Here is a 16,903-nt window from a genome sequence, read left to right on the forward strand (position 1 = left end):
GAATTTTTTCTAAATTTTATCTTAATTTAATCTAAGTTTTAACTGAATTTTATCTGGATTTGATCTAAGTTTTATCTAAATTTATATAAATTTTTTCTAAGTTTTATTTAAGTTTTATCAAAATTTTAAAAAAAATTATCAAAAATTAATCTAAATTTAATCCTTATTTTAACTTTATTTTATCAAAATTTTATTTAAATTATATCAAAATTTTAACAAAATTTATCAAAAATAAATCTAAATTTTATCCTAATTTTATCTTAATTTTATCAAAATTTTATCTTAATTTTATCTTAATTAAATCTAAATTTTATCTAAATTTTATCTAATTTTAATCTAAATTTTACCTAAATTTTATCTGAATTTTATCTAAATTTTATCTAAATTTTATCTTAATTTTATCTAAATTTTATCTTAATTTTATCTAAATTTTATCTTAATTTTATCTAAATTTTATCTTAATCTTATCTAAATTTTATCTGAATTTTATCTAAATTTTATCTAAATTTTACCTAAATTTAATCTAAATTTTAGCGAAATTTAATCTAAATTTTATCTTAATTTTATCTAAACTTTGTCTTAATTTTACCTAAATTTTATCTGAATTTTATCTAAATTTTATCTTAATTTAAAAAAAAATTGAAATTTAATCTAAATTTAATCTAAATTTTATCAAAATTTTATCTAAATTTAATCTGGATTAAATCTAAATTTTATCTAAATTCAATCTTAATTTAATCTAAATAAAATCTTAATTTTATCTAAATTTTATCTAAATTTAATCCTTATTTTATTTAAATTTAATCTTTATTTTATCAAAATTTTATCTAAATTGATCTAATTTTTTTTTAATTTTATCTAGATTTTATCTAAATTTTATCTTAAATTTATCTAAATTTTATCTGAATTTTATCTAAATTTTATCTAAATTTTACCTAAATTTAATCTAAATTTTAGCGAAATTTTATCTAAATTTTATCTAAATTTTATCTAAATTTTGTCTTAATTTTACCTAAATTTTATCTGAATTTTATCTAAATTTTATCTTAATTTAAAAAAAAATCGAAATTTAATCTAAATTTAATCTAAATTTTATCAAAATTTTATGTAAATTTTATCAAAATTTTATCTAAATTTTATCTAAATTTAATCTGAATTAAATCTAAATTTTATCTAAATTCAATCTTAATTTAATCTAAATAAAATCTTAATTTTATCTAAATTTTATCTAAATTTAATCCTTATTTTATTTAAATTTAATCTTTATTTTATCTAAATTTTATCTAAATTGATCTAATTTTTTTTTAATTTTATCTAGATTTTATCTAAATTTTATCTTAAATTCTAAATTCCATTTAAATTTGATAAAATTTTTATCTTAATTAAACCTTAATTTTATCTCAATTCAATTTAAATTTGATTTAATTTTAATCTAAATTTAATCCTAATAAAAACAAAATTTTATCGTTATGATATCTAAATTTTATCATTATTTTCTCAAAATTTTATCTGAATTTTATCTAAAATTAATTTGAATTTTAATAATATTTTTCATAATCCTGTCTGCATTTCAAACCATTTGATCTAAATTCAATCTTTGTTGAGAATTTTTTTATCGAAATTGTATCTAAGTCTTTTCTGAATTTTATCTAAATTTTATTTGAAAAATCTAAAACAAATATCTTAATTTAAATAAAGTTTCAGTTAAATGACATCACATTTTTACCTCATTTAAGTTAAAATTAAATCAAAGTTTATGCTTAATTTTGTTTTATTTAAATTATATCCAATTGCTTATCTTATCCTCTTCTCAATCTTAATCTTATTTAATATTTATCAATCAATTTCAATAATTCATATTTCTAACGATTTAAACACCCCTGTATAATACAATTTAAAAATTAATTTTCGAAATCTGATTTTTTTTAATTTTTTGCATTCTTTTTCTGCTTCTTCTTATTATGATTTAATTCATTTTTTTTGGGAAAAAATTTAATATACATTTTTAATAAATTGAATATACATTTTATATAAGTTTTATCCAAAGTTTTTAATTTTAATTTTATCTTAGTTTCACCTGGATTTTATGTAAATTTTATTTAAATTTTATCTTAATTTGATCTAAGTTTTAACTGAATTTTATCTGGATTTGATCTAAGTTTTTTCTTAATTTATCTAAATTTTATCTTAGTTTTATCAAAATTTTATTTAAGTTTTATCAAAATTCAAACAAAATTGTATCAAATATTTATCTTAATTTTATCCTAATTTTATCTATATTTTTTTCAAAATGTTATCTTAATTTTATCTAAATTTTATCTAAATTTTATCTTAATTTTATCTTAATTTTAACTAAATGTTATCTAATTTTTATTTAAATTTTATCAAAAAATTTCATCCTAATTTTATCTTAATTTTATTTAAATTTTATATAGATTTTATTTGAATTTTATCTCAATTTTATCTCAATTTTATCTGAATTTTATCTTAATTTTATCTTAATTTTATCTTAATTTTATCTTAATTTTATATAAATTTTATCTAAATTTTATCTAAATTATTTAAATATCTCTCATTTCATTAGTTTAATCCATAATAAGACATATGCTATCAATTCCATCGGAATTCATTTCAATTTTTGTACAATTTCATTTCAGGGTAATTTTAAAGGTATCAACAATATTTCAAAATCTAAAAATAATAACAATCGAGATTAATATTCCAATCGATTGAAAAAAATTCAATGGTTGCTTTTCTCAGTTTATTTATATTTTTGGTAATTTTTCAATACATTTTTAAGTCATGCAAAAATTTGTAAATTCGTTCTGAAAATAACAAAATATTTTTCAGTCCTATTTCTTGGACCTCGGTGTGAGTTGAGGAAAATAAAATGGAAAACAATAAATTTCCTATATTTTTATAACAATCAAGACAAAAATTGTTAAATTTTCTTTCAAAAAAAAAAAAAAAAAAAACGAAAATCTAGGAATTGCTGGTTTTAATTTAGCTTTAAGTCCAACCACTTTCTCTTTCTCTCCAAAGTCCTCTCAACTCCCCGCTTTCAATTTGCTTTATTTTCCGCTGAGCAAATTTACCCCAGACAAATAACGCTTTCCCCCATTCAGGACTCCTTGGAGCATTGCAATCGCGTCTCCTCTTGAATTGAGAAGTGCTGCTGCAATTGCCGGTTGCACTCATTTGAATCTGGAAAAGCGGACTCACCCAACTGCTTCGTACCGGCCGCATCCTTGAGGACGATTTCCGTGGTGTCCTCCCGGCGCCACGTTACAACCGGTTCCGGATATCCTTTGGCTCTGCATCGAGAAGGGGGGAGAGAGCGAAATTGTGTAAGTAAATAGAAAAGGGGGTTTTTATTGTTTGGTGTGTGTTTCAAGAGGAGTTCTTTTTTTGGCAGCGAATTGTGGCATTTTGTTGGTGCTTTCTGGGTTTTTGGTTAGCTTTGCAAGGATGTCTCAATTGTGTACTTAATTTAATTACAGCGTTTTCACGAGAAACTGCTCATTAGCAGTCTTTTTTGTAGTTTAGTAGATGCTTTTGACTTTTTGCACAGCTTAAAATCATGAGACACAAGATTAGTTTATGAATTGCATTCAACATTAATCAATTATGTCAAAAACATAATTAAAAAAAAACGGAATAGATACATTTTCAAACATAAACATTTTTTTATAAATATTTTATATTTGAGCAATTCTTTACATTTTTGAAAATTGACTTTTTAATGGTTTATTGAATGAAACTTTTCTCATCGATTCCAATTTTGCAATTTTGCATCATTGGTTTCGCCTTAAAAGTCCTAATACTAATTTGAGACTAAATTTTATCAAAATGTTATGTTATTTTTATAAATTTTATCTTAACATGAACTTAAATTAAATTTGATGTAAATTTTATATGTATTTTATCAGAATGTTATCAAATTTTAAATAATTTTTACTTTATTTTATATAAATTTTATCATAATTTAAACAAAATTTTATCAAAATATTATCTAAATTTTATCAAAATTTTATCCAAATATTATAGAAATTTTATCTAAATTTAGTTCAAATTTTATCTAAATTTCATCTAAATTTTATCTAAATGTTATGTAAATTTATCTAAATTTTATCTAAATTTAATTTAAATTTAATCTAAATTTAATCTTAATTTTATCCCAATTTCATCTAAATTTTATCTAAATGTTATGTAAATTTATCTTAATTTTATCTAAATTTTATGTAAATTATATCCAAATTTCATCTAAACATTATCTGAATTTCATCTAAATTTTATCTAAATGTTATGTAAATTTATCTAAATTTTATCTTAATTTTATGTAAATTTTATCTTAACGGTGCACATCAACCAGAACTTTTGCACCCAGATTTATGCTACAGACATTTTAGTATCTTCAAAATTACGAGTACTATCGAAATATTTTTTTTTTATTCATCCCCTAAAGTACTGTCCACAACGTAATTTACAACAAAGTTTGACTAATTTTACAATCTGGTTGTTGCAGGATTGGGTCCGTAAGTTTGACAATGTTGGAATAAGAAGACAACAACTTGTTGCTGTGCACCTTTAATTTTATCGATATTTTATCTAAATTTTATCTTAATTTTATCCTAATTATATCTAAATTTTATATAAATTTCATTTAAATTTTATCTTAATTTTATATTAATTTCATCTAAATTTTATCTAAATTTTATCTAAATTTTATCTAAATTTTAGCTAAATTTTATCTAAATTTTATCTAAATTTTATCTAAATTTTATCTTAATTTTATCTAAATTTTATCTTAATTTTATCTAAATTTTATTTAAATTTTATCTTATTTTTTTCTTAATTTTATCTTAATTTTTTCTGAATTTTATCTTAATTTTATCTAAATTTTATCTTAATTTAATCTAATTTTTATTTAATAAAATTTTATTAAAATTTAATCTTAATTTAATTTAATCTTAATTTAATCTAAATTTAATCTAAATTTAATCTAAATTTAATCTAAATTTAATCTAAATTGATTCTAAATTTTATCTTAATTTTGTTTAAATATTATTTTAATTTTATCTTTATTTTATCTAAATTATACCTGAATTTTATCTTAATTTTATCTAAATTTTATCTAAATTTGATCTTAATATTATCTGAACTTTATCTGAATTTTATCTAAATTATATCTAAATTTGATCTAAATTTCATCCAAATTTTATTATTTTTTTTAATTTATCAAATTTTAATTTAAATTTTTATCTGAATTTTATTTAAATTTCATCAAAATTTAAGCTAAGTTTTATCTTAGTTTTAACTAAATTTTACCTTAGTATAATCTTAATTTAGCCTAAACTTTAACTTAGTTGAATCTAAATTTCATCTAAATTTCTTCGAAATTTAATCCACATATAATACAATATTGATTGAAATTTTTATCCAAATTTAATCTAAATGGAATCAAAACTTGGGTGGGTCTCGTGGCGCAGGGGTAGCGGCTTCGGCTGCCGATCCCGATGATGCTATGAGACGCGGGTTCGATTCCCGCCTTATCCACTGAGCTTCTATCGGATGGTGAAGTAAAACGTCGGTCCCGGTTTCTCCTGTCTCGTCAGAGGCGCTGGAGCAGAAATCCCACGTTAGAGGAAGGCCATGCCCCGGGGGGCGTAGTTTTACCGAAATTTGAAACAATAATCAGTTGTCAAATTGCTACTTTTTTTTGTTAACTTCGATTTTTATTCAAACGCCCCAACAAATTTTCATGCTGTTTTTTTAATTTTCTGGATTTATCAATAAAAGATTGAAAAACTACTATTTTGCCTATACTTTTATTAAAATACTTAAATTTCACTTTTTACATTTTTTCGAAAACAAACAAAATTTTATTACTCTTATTTAAATTATTTTAATTTAGGTGATTGTGTTTCGTTTTGAGATATTTTAGCAAATTACATTTCTAAAATATCAGGAAAGCTGAATCGTAAATTTAGCTGATGAAATTTCTGCATAATTTATCAAAGTCCGGTTAATATTTTTTTTAGCAGATTATTTTTTTGACCCTTTAGAAACTACATTTTTGCGTTAATTTCAAGCAGATTTTAGAGTACCGCGAAATTGAAATTATTTTTTAGGCTCGACTTAAATTTCAAATGATTTGTGAAGGTCGCCCTTTTTAAAATGTTTAAAGTTGATAAATATAAAATATCATATGAAAAAAATGAAGCATTTACTTCTATTCATTTTCCAATTAAAATTTATGTCTAATTTACTTTAAAACATTATATTTGATTGCTATTTTAACTTGATGAAGCCTCAGGGACAATGCATTAAAAATGCATTTTAAAATATTTTCTGGTATAGCCGTATTTTTGATCTTTTGTCTAAATTAATTGAACGAACTTTTACATGAAAACGCATTCTCCATCGCGTCAAATTAGTCAACGGTTCTGGAAAATATTTTTTTTTCATTTATCCTTTCAAATTGTTTATAGATGAATTTCTATAATAAATTTGATAATAAATACCTGGGTGCAGAATAGTTGTTCGCAAAGCGGCCTCAATTTAGAACTGTCAAAGTGGAACCAATTTACTGTTCGCAAAATGATACCAAGAAGTGGCAAGTATTGTAATCGATCTATAATTTATTTTGCCGGTGGTGTCGAGCTTTTGCGGTATTCGAAGTAAACAAATCTTAAAAAGAGGGTAGAAATCGAGATTGGGTAAATTCGTCGCTAGCATTTCAATAAGCGCTATGTCTTACGCAAAACCTACGTTTATGACGCTTTGTGAAATATTAGCGACGAATTATCAATGAATGGCACATGCCAAATAATATTGAATAATCTTACTCCAACATTATTACTGCGCTTCAAAGATACACAATCTCGGAACTTCGATTCGGTTGTTCTTCTGATTCACAAAATTCCACCCACTTCTGACGCAATATTTCGTCACGTGGAAATCAAAAAAGGCCTCTTTTGGCCGCCCATCGATTAGTCTACGAACATATGAAATACGAAGCCCTTAATTTTTCAACGAAAATTTAAACATGAACAGATTTAAAAAAAATCAAAACAAGTCATTTCCGCAGCAAAAAATATGTCACGCTTGAGCTTGAACATAGCCTTCCACTTTGTTTATGTTTACAGCTGTAGTGCAGATGTATTAGTGAGGAGCAGTGGGGAGCATTCGAAAATCACGTTACGCATTCTGTCTTTTCAGCACCCAGATAAATACGAATAAGTGAAAAAGCAGGAATAAGAGTTGTTTCAGCAGCTGAAAAAATTGTAACAAAGTGTGTTTAAGAAAGTTTATATTTAAAATAAAAAAATAAAAAAGGATGCCTTAAATTAATGTTATAGTTTAGTTAGACTAAATTTTTGGTTAAATGAAATTAAATGTCACTCTCAGTTGTTAGAAATTTATAATTTAAATGACGTTATTTGTGTGAATTTGTGTAATAAACTGCATTATTTTAGGGAAACATCATGACCCTTTACGAATATAATGATTATTGCTAAAAATAATTTATGGATAGTTCAAAAGCAAATGGACCTTTTTTCCATTTATTACATTCAATGTGATGAAGATGTCATATAAAAAAGTGTAATTAGACATCAAGAAGAGTGTGTTAAAATTAACATCAGTTTTTTTCCAAAATTCTTATTTTTTCACAGTGCATGTGAATTTAACATACAGTCATGCCTCGGTTTTGCACGCCTCGGTTTTGCACTGCCCCGGTTTTGCACCGTTCAGCTGCCTCGGTTAAGCACGGCCCTGTGCTTAACTGAAGCACAGAGCTTATGGGTTTTTGGCTATATGGGAGACATTGGCTTTAATCGTATTTTTCATCATGCAAACATCAAAAAATTATAGTGTTTTGGAATCGGGATGATGTTATCCATTAAAACTATTATTTCATGAAAATTTTCACAAAATACGTATTTTTCCTGTATTTTGAAAATGATTTTTTTTCTCTGAAGAATCCAAAAATTTATTGTTATTGAAATATGGGTATCAAATGATCAGGTTTTTTCATACACTTCGGATATAATAACAATTTTTTTAGAAAATACTCAAAATTTTCACAAAACTACGTTTTTTCGAAAAAATACTCAAAATTTCAATTTTTACAATATGGGTATCAAACGAATGAGGTTTTGTTCATACATTTCTAATGTAATAACAACATTTTTAGAAAATACTCAAAATTTTCACAAAACTACGTATTTTGAGCATGAGCATGAGCATGGTTGACTGCCAATGAGCTGCTACTCCGTTATTGACAGATCAGCTGAAGTTAAACAATGAATCAAAAATGATCAGTGGGAGCCAACCATCCGTTCACTGTTTAACCTCTGAAGATCCCTACTTTATTAGTCAATACCGGCGCCCTCCCAAGAAGCCTGCAGTTCAACGAAAGGGAGGAATGTTAGTCCGATAGTTGAATTGCAGACTCATCAAGCACACAGTTTTTCGCTATAGACTTGTTGATACCGCTTGAGACCGTTGAATCCACAGCATCTCCTTCAAGCATCACGTGATTATTATTTTTTTGGGTTAGTAGGATAAGGTATTGGCTTTTCGATGCCTCCCGAGCTACGATGCTATGGGGAGGACTTTCATAACAGACCCGTCGGCGAGCCTTCCGAGCAACGATGCTATGGGAAGGTCTTTTTGGTTAACACACAAAGTCTCTCACACACAATTATTTCACTCCACTATTAATTAATCCAAAATGTCAGTGCGTCTTTCGATCATTATATAGAAATGGCTTTTTCACCATTAAAAATAAAACCTTATTCAAAACATTATACACAATTTACCCGACGCCGTGCCTTCCGATCAACAATGATATAGGAAGGGCTTTTAAAATCACAAAACAATTAATTAGGATCTCAAAAAAATCACAAAAAAACACCAGTTACTCAACGAAAATTACGCTCAAGACACAAATAATTCAGTAAGTCATACTATTATTCGATCACCACAATCACTCACCCCTAACGAACAGTGACACAAAAGCACACAAAAAAATAACCTGCATAATCACGATTTCGCGTCCCCACTTCCAGTGCACAAATGATGCTATTATTCGATTACCACAATCACTCACTCCATACGAATCACAGCGACACAAAAAAAAATGAAAATGAGCATGCAAAAACAAGACAACGCGTCCCCGTGGTCAGCGCACTAATCTTTCACAAAACTTCGTATTTTCGAATAAAATACTCAAAATTTCAATGTTTACAATATGGATATTAAACGATCGGGATTTTTTCATGCATTTCAAATGTAATAACAATATTTTTTTGAAAATACTCAAAATTTTCACAAAACTACGTATTTTTGTAAAACTTTTCAAAATTTCAGTTTTTACAATATGGGTATCAAATAATCAAATCATTTTTTTTCAAAAATACGTAGTTTTGTGAAAATTTGGAGTTTTTTCATTTTTTTAATATTTTTCGAAATGTATGAAAAAATCCCGATCGTTTGATACCCACATTGTAAAAACGTAAATTTTCAGTATTTTTTCCAAAAATACGTAGTTTTGTGAAAATTTTGAGTATTTTCAAAAAATATTGTTATTACATTCGAAATATATGAAAAAATCCCGATCGTTCGACACCCACATCGTAAAAACGGAAATTTTGAGTATTTTTTTTAGAAAATACGTAGTTTTGTGAAAATTTGGAGTATTTTCAAAAAAAATTGTTATTACATTCGAAATGTATGAAAAAATCCCGATCGTTTGATACCAACATTGTAAAAACGGAAATTTTGAGTATTTTTTTTTCGGAAATACGTAGTTTTGTGAAAATTTGGAGTATTTTCTAAAAATGTTGTTATTACATTCGAAATGTATGAAAAAATCCCGATCGTTTGATACCCATATTGTAAAAATTTAAATTTGGAGTTTTTTTCAAAAAGACGTAGTTTTGTGAAAATTTTGAGTATTTTCTAAAAATGTTGTTATTACATCCAAAATGTATGAAAAAACCTGATCATTTGATATCCATGTTGCAATATCAATACATTTTTGGTTTCTTTAGAGAAAAAAAATGCATTTCCGAAATACAGGAAAAATATGTATTTTGTGAAAATTTTCATGAAATAATAATTTTAATGGATAGCTGACATCATCCCGATTTCAAAACAATATAATTTTTTGATGTTTGCATGATTTTTCGTACGATTAAAGCCAATGTCTCCCGTATAGCAAAATCCCATAAGCTCTGTGCCTCGGTTTTGCACGCCTCGGTTTTGAATCCCCCATATGCAGTGCTAAACCGAGGCATGACTGTATTTAGTTTTCAGTCAGCTCCTATTGGTATGCAAATATTAAAACATTCCATAAATTTTGGAAAAAATTAAAGAATAATCGTTACAAATATGCTCAAAAATAATTTCAAACTCAGTTTTCGATCTGTTTAAAACAAATATCTAAAATCAAGTTCATAGCCAAGTCAGACCCCATTACCAGAGTGAAGTCAGCTTCCAAACCCCGCTTGTGTCAACACCCCATCCAGACAAGTCCGGAATTAAAGATGTACAATTGTTCCATTATCCCTTCTCCTGCAGCACTTTTTCCCGATACGATCCCACTCTGTGAAAACCATCCATTCCACAGTTCCGAACAGACACCCAATCAGAACTGGGGCGTCCAATCGAATCGAGTATGATTTATCATTTTTCAAAACCTTTTTTTTTGTTCTCTGGTTTGCTCTCCCGACAGTGCTGCGCCATCCTGACGGTTTCGAAACTTGCGCTCAAATGGATTCCGTCACATGAAACAGACTCGTTGAGGGCCGGGGACGGAAGCCGGATGATCCCGGCTGCCGCCGGTTATGGACAGACTGGACAGAGTGGTCGAGTGAAGTCAGGATTTTTTTCTGTTCAGTTGGGAACAAAAACTAGAACTGGATGTTGACGGCCGGAACAGGCGTACCTTAGGGGGCTTAGTAGCCAGCTAACATAATGCCTCTAATGACTTGATTTGCGTAGGGGGAAGGTGGGGTGAAGTGGTCCTTTTGGCTTTTGGAGTTATTAAGTCTTTTTCAAAAATGCTAAAAAGAGAAATTAAAAATCAAATTTACCAACTAAAAAAATAAAGTTGTTGAACCCAAAAGTGAACCCATATTGTTGGCATGCCAATCATCACCATCGGTAGAGTTTGCACTCGAAAGTCTCGCGGGCTTGACTGACTGACTCGTCCAACCTCGATGAAGAGCTTTGAAGATCGTTGAAAGGGGGAAAAAACGGAGCTCGTCCTGGTTGGATTATGGCCAGCAGTACAAAAGGCATGCACAGCTCTGGCAGGCCTCCGGAAGGAAATAATTATTGATTGGGAAGTGATTGCCTTTGACGAGGCGGGCACTTGTTTAGATAGTTGATTTTTTTGCACTTTGAATTTCTGCTTCGATTCCAATCTGTCAAAGTGTCAAGATTCGGAAGAGATGAAGAGATGAAGAGATGAAGAGATGAAGAGATGAAGAGATGAAGAGATGAAGAGATGAAGAGATGAAGGGATGAAGCGATGAAGAGATGAAGAGATGAAGAGATGAAGAGATGAAGAGATGAAGAGATGAAGAGATGAAGAGATGAAGAGATGAAGAGATGAAGAGATGAAGAGATGAAGAGATGAAGAGATGAAGAGATGAAGAGATGAAGAGATGAAGAGATGAAGAGATGAAGAGATGAAGAGATGAAGAGATGAAGAGATGAAGAGATGAAGAGATGAAGAGATGAAGAGATGAAGAGATGAAGAGATGAAGAGATGAAGAGATGAAGAGATGAAGAGATGAAGAGATGAAGAGATGAAGAGATGAAGAGATGAAGAGATGAAGAGATGAAGAGATGAAGAGATGAAGAGATGAAGAGATGAAGAGATGAAGAGATGAAGAGATGAAGAGATGAAGAGATGAAGAGATGAAGAGATGAAGAGATGAAGAGATGAAGAGATGAAGAGATGAAGAGATGAAGAGATGAAGAGATGAAGAGATGAAGAGATGAAGAGATGGAGAGATGAAGAGATGAAGAGATGAAGAGATGAAGAGATGAAGAGATGAAGGGATAAAGAGATGAAGAAACTTTTAAAACCAGCTCCTAAAATGCATTCTTATGAGATTCACAAGTAAGCCCATTCTTCCAAATCGCAAAAAGTTAGTCTCACCAGTCAAGTTTAAGGAAGATATTAAATTCTCCCACTAGTAGCAGCATCATCAGAAAACAGTTGAAAAGTTGAATTGATATAAAGAAACCTCCAACCAAAGTTGGATGGACTTTTTTCCCTTCTCCAAAAAAGAAGCTGCATTTCACGGGTCCAACTTTGGCCTCCAGGTATTCACGGCTGCGAGTGCCACCAGTTTCGGCAAATACCAATATAGACTCACCCGAGCTTTTCCAAAAAGAACAAGAAGAAAAAACAAAAGAACCACCTTCCACAGGACTATAAAATCCAACGACGGTGGCGCGAAAAACGAAACTCCTCTTTTCACATCATCACGATTATAGGGCTTCGGGCTTGGCTTTGGCTTTGGGAGAAAGGACCAACCGGAAAAGGAAGAAGAAGTAGCTTGCTGGGAAAGTTTTTCCTTGTTTTTCCGAGCGACAACGACTTGTAGCAGGAGGAGGAGGAAAAAAAGGACAACTGGGAAATAGTAGAGCGAGGTGCTACTTTCATAAAGATTTTCACGACCGGATTGGCTGAAGCTTTGGGGAAAAGAAGTTTTTTTGTTTCGAGGGGGAAGGAAAAAGGTATTAAAGTTTCGCTTCATCACCGTCACACACGTGTTTATTATGAAATATTAACTGACGGAAAACAAGATCTGGGTGACGGGTGGAAATATGTTGCAGAGACTTGGAAGAATGGAAAGTTTGCGACATCTGTTGGAAGACCCTTTTTTCGTGTGATGTTTTGGAATGAATGTTAGTTTTCTTCGATTTTGCATCTCTCCATCTCTTCATCTCTTCATCTCTTCATCTCTTCATCTCTTCATCTCTTCATCTCTTCATCTCTTCATCTCTTCATCTCTTCATCTCTTCATCTCTTCATCTCTTCATCTCTTCATCGCCTCATCTCTTCATCGCCTCATTTCTTCATCGCCAAATCTCTTCATCTCTTCATCTCTTCATCTCTTCATCTCTTCATCTCTTCATCTCTTCATCTCTTCATCTCTTCATCTCTTCATCTCTTCATCTCTTCATCTCTTCATCTCTTCATCTCTTCATCTCTTCATCTCTTCATCTCTTCATCTCTTCATCTCTTCATCTCTTCATCTCTTCATCTCTTCATCTCTTCATCTCTTCATCTCTTCATCTCTTCATCTCTTCATCTCTTCATCTCTTCATCTCTTCATCTCCTCATCCCTTCATCTCTTCATCTCTTCATGTCTTCATCGCCTCATCTCTTCATCGCCTCATTTCTTCATCGCCAAATCTCTTCATCTCTTCATCTCTTCATCTCTTCATCTCTTCATCTCTTCATCTCTTCATCTCTTCATCTCTTCATCTCTTCATCTCTTCATCTCTTCATCTCTTCATCTCTTCATCTCTTCATCTCTTCATCTCTTCATCTCTTCATCTCTTCATCTCTTCATCTCTTCATCTCTTCATCTCTTCATCTCTCCATCTCCTCATCTCTTCATCTCTTCATCTCTTCATCATTTAAAATTTTTGAAACGTTGCGTAAACAGTTCTCTTTTGCTGAAAACGAGTATCACTATTTAATTGGTGCTCAAAAATATCTCTCTATCTCACCAGCAAAATTGGCTGCCAATTGTGAAACAGTTGTTGAAAGTGTGCACTCACACACGAACGGGCCCGGAAAATTTGCATGAACGATTTTTCGGGAAAGTGTTGCTCATGCGGACATTTATTTATATTTTTTCTGTGTACTGTGCAACTTATAATAATATCAACACAACCGACCTGGCCGAATATCTCTCCGAGGTTCGAGTATGACCGCTGGCTGTGCCCATCCATCAGGTTTTGGTTAACCCTTGGCTTGTCATTGATTAGTTATTTTTTTTAATTTTTGACATAATTTCTGTTCCGACATAATATTAGAAATAGTCAAAATATTTGTGCTTGAAATAAAAAATTGACAAAAATATTTCAATGTTTTGCCAAAAATTCCTGTTTCAAAAATTGTATTCTGACAACCAAACAAACAAACCCCCTTCAAATTCTGCAACTCCAAAACCCCTCGTATTCATCTGGCGTCGTTCACAACTCGTTCGAGCATCAATCTGCACTGTGGAGAAGCAGCAGTTTGCGCCATTGAAAATATATATCTAATAACGAGCCGTACGTGAGCAGCAGTTTCAATGTTGGACTTTTCCCGGCAGAGCAGATATTTTGAAAACATTCACATTCCCAGTTTGGATGCGCCAAACTTGACCAACTCTCCCGGACTAGGAGGCAACTGCAGGCTGGAACGGATCGGATCTGGCATGACTAGGATTTATCTAGGTTAGCGGAAAAAGTTGTGTTTTTAATTGGGCAGATCCGGTGGTTGTTTCTAATTGGTACAGTTATGTGGAGTTGCTTTGTTCTTACTAAATATTTTTTTCACAATTGTTTTTCGAAAATGCTAAAAAAAAAAATTTGCAATATAGATATCAAACAAATTGAAATTTCGTATGCTTTTTCAAATTATTTGAGCTTTTTTTTTGAAAATACAAAAAAAAATCACAAATTACCTTTTTTTTTTTTTTGAAAATAACGATATTTTTAAAATCAAACATATTGCAAATTTAAAAAATCAGGTATTTTTGAATAAATACGTTTTTTGCTATAATTTTATTATTTTACAAAAAAAAATAATAAAAAAACCTAAATTTCGCTTCGTTTGATACCCATATTTCAAATCTTGAAAATTTGAGTTTATCGAAATATTTGGTATATTGTTATTTATTTTTTATTTTACAAAAAAGAGCATAAATAAAGTGAAAAATCATGCCTCGTTTCATACCCATATTGCAAAATATTGAGTTGTTTCGAAAAAATACGGAAATTTGCGAAAATTTTAGTATTCTCAAAAAATTTAAAACTCTAATAACGCGAAAAAGGATACCAGATTTTACTTTGATTGTTATTGAAATTGCAAATTATGAAAATTTGAGTACTTTCGAAAAAATACGGTCATTTATGAAAATTTCAGTATTTTCCAAAAAAACTCTAATAAAATGACAAAAGATACAAGATTTTGCTTTCTTTGATACCCATATTGCAATTTATGAAAATTTGAGTACTTGCGAAAAACCGGTATTTTGTGATTTTTTAGTATTTAAACAAAAAATTCTTTTTAAGTGACAAAGCATGCCAAATTTCGCTTCGTTTTAAACCCATTTTGCAAATTATGAAAATTTGAGTACTTTCAAAAAAATACGGAATTTTGTGAAAATTTAAGTACTTTACAAAAGACTCTGATAAAGTGAAAAAGCAAACTAAATTTTGCTTCGTTTGATGCCGATTTTGCAAATTATGAAAATTTGAGTACTTTCGAAAAAAATACGGAATTTCGTGAAATTTTTAGTATTTTACATAGACTCTGATAAAATGAAAAAGCAAACTTGATTTTGCTTCGTTTGAATCCATGCTGCAAGTCTAAAAAAATTAGTACTTTCGAAAAATATGGTATTTATGTAAGGTAAAACAGCATACAACATATCGCTTCGTTTCATACCCATTTTGCAAATTATGTTAATTTGAGTACTTTCGAAAAAAAAAAACGATAATTTGTGAAAATTGTAGATTTAAAAAAACTCTAATTAAGTGAAAAAGGATACACAATTTCGCTTCGTTTAATACGCATATTGCATATTTTGAAAATTTGTGTATTTTCGAAAAAATGCGTTATTTAGGGAAAATTTTAGTAATAAAAAAATCTATTTTAATGTGAATGAGCAAGCCAAATTTCACTTCGTTTGAAACTCATATTGCAAATGATAAAAATTTGAGCACTTTCTAAAAAATATGTTTTTTTTGTGAAAATTTTCATATTTAAAAAAAAACTCTCTTAAAGTGAAAAGGCAAGCCAAATTTTGCTTCGTTTGATACCCATATTGCAAATGATGAAAATTTGAGCACTTTCTAAAAAATACAGTTTTTTGTGAAAATTTTAGCTTTTAAAAAAACTCTCTTAAAGTGAAAAAGAAAGCCAAATTTCGCTTCGTTTGATACCCATATTGCAAATCATGAAATTTTAGTACTTACGAAAAATACGGTTTTTTGTGAAAATTTTAGTATTTTCAAAAAAAAAATCGTTCGTCATAGGCGATAAGATTATCGCCGATAGAATTATCAAAATAACGATAACGATAGATTAACGTTTTCGTCTCAACCTTGTTAAATATATTATTCATTTTTTTTAATGAATTTCGCAAAAAATTGAAAACAAAATTTTACCCTCAAAACAAAAATATAAATCCATTTTCATGTCTCAAAGCTGATGATGAGAGGAGACAAGAGACAAAGAGACAAAGAGACAAAGAGACAAATAGACAAAGAGACAAAGAGACAAAGAGACAAAGAGACAAAGAGACAAAGAGACAAAGAGACAAAGAGACAAAGAGACAAAGAGACAAAGAGACAAAGAGACAAAGAGACAAAGAGACAAAGAGACAAAGAGACAAAGAGACAAAGAGACAAAGAGACAAAGAGACAAAGAGACAAAGAGACAAAGGGACAAAGAGACAAAGAGACAAAGAGACAAAGAGACAAAGAGACAAAGAGACAAAGAGACAAAGAGACAAAGAGACAAAGAGATAAAGAGCCAAAGAGACAAAGAGACAAAGAAACAAAGAGACAAAGGGACAAAGAGACAAAGAGACAAAGAGACAAAGAGACAAAGAGCAACAAAGAGACAATGAGACAAAGAGCAACAGAGAGACAA

At 29.2% G+C, this 16,903-nt stretch overlaps 1 protein-coding gene across 1 annotated transcript in view; it reads right to left on the reverse strand.

Moving 5' to 3' along the window:
- The window catches only part of LOC120414538 (lachesin), a 171,435-nt gene that overhangs the window by 13,195 nt on the left and 141,337 nt on the right, over positions 1–16,903 (reverse strand). Inside the window, exon 5 of the mRNA XM_039575749.2 lies at positions 3,223–3,314. Within this exon, the coding sequence (XP_039431683.1) occupies positions 3,223–3,314 (92 nt within the window). The remainder of the gene's footprint in view (positions 1–3,222; positions 3,315–16,903) is intronic.

The sequence above is a fragment of the Culex pipiens genome, chromosome 1, assembly GCF_016801865.2.
Source record: "Culex pipiens pallens isolate TS chromosome 1, TS_CPP_V2, whole genome shotgun sequence".
Taxonomy (NCBI): domain Eukaryota; kingdom Metazoa; phylum Arthropoda; class Insecta; order Diptera; family Culicidae; genus Culex; species Culex pipiens.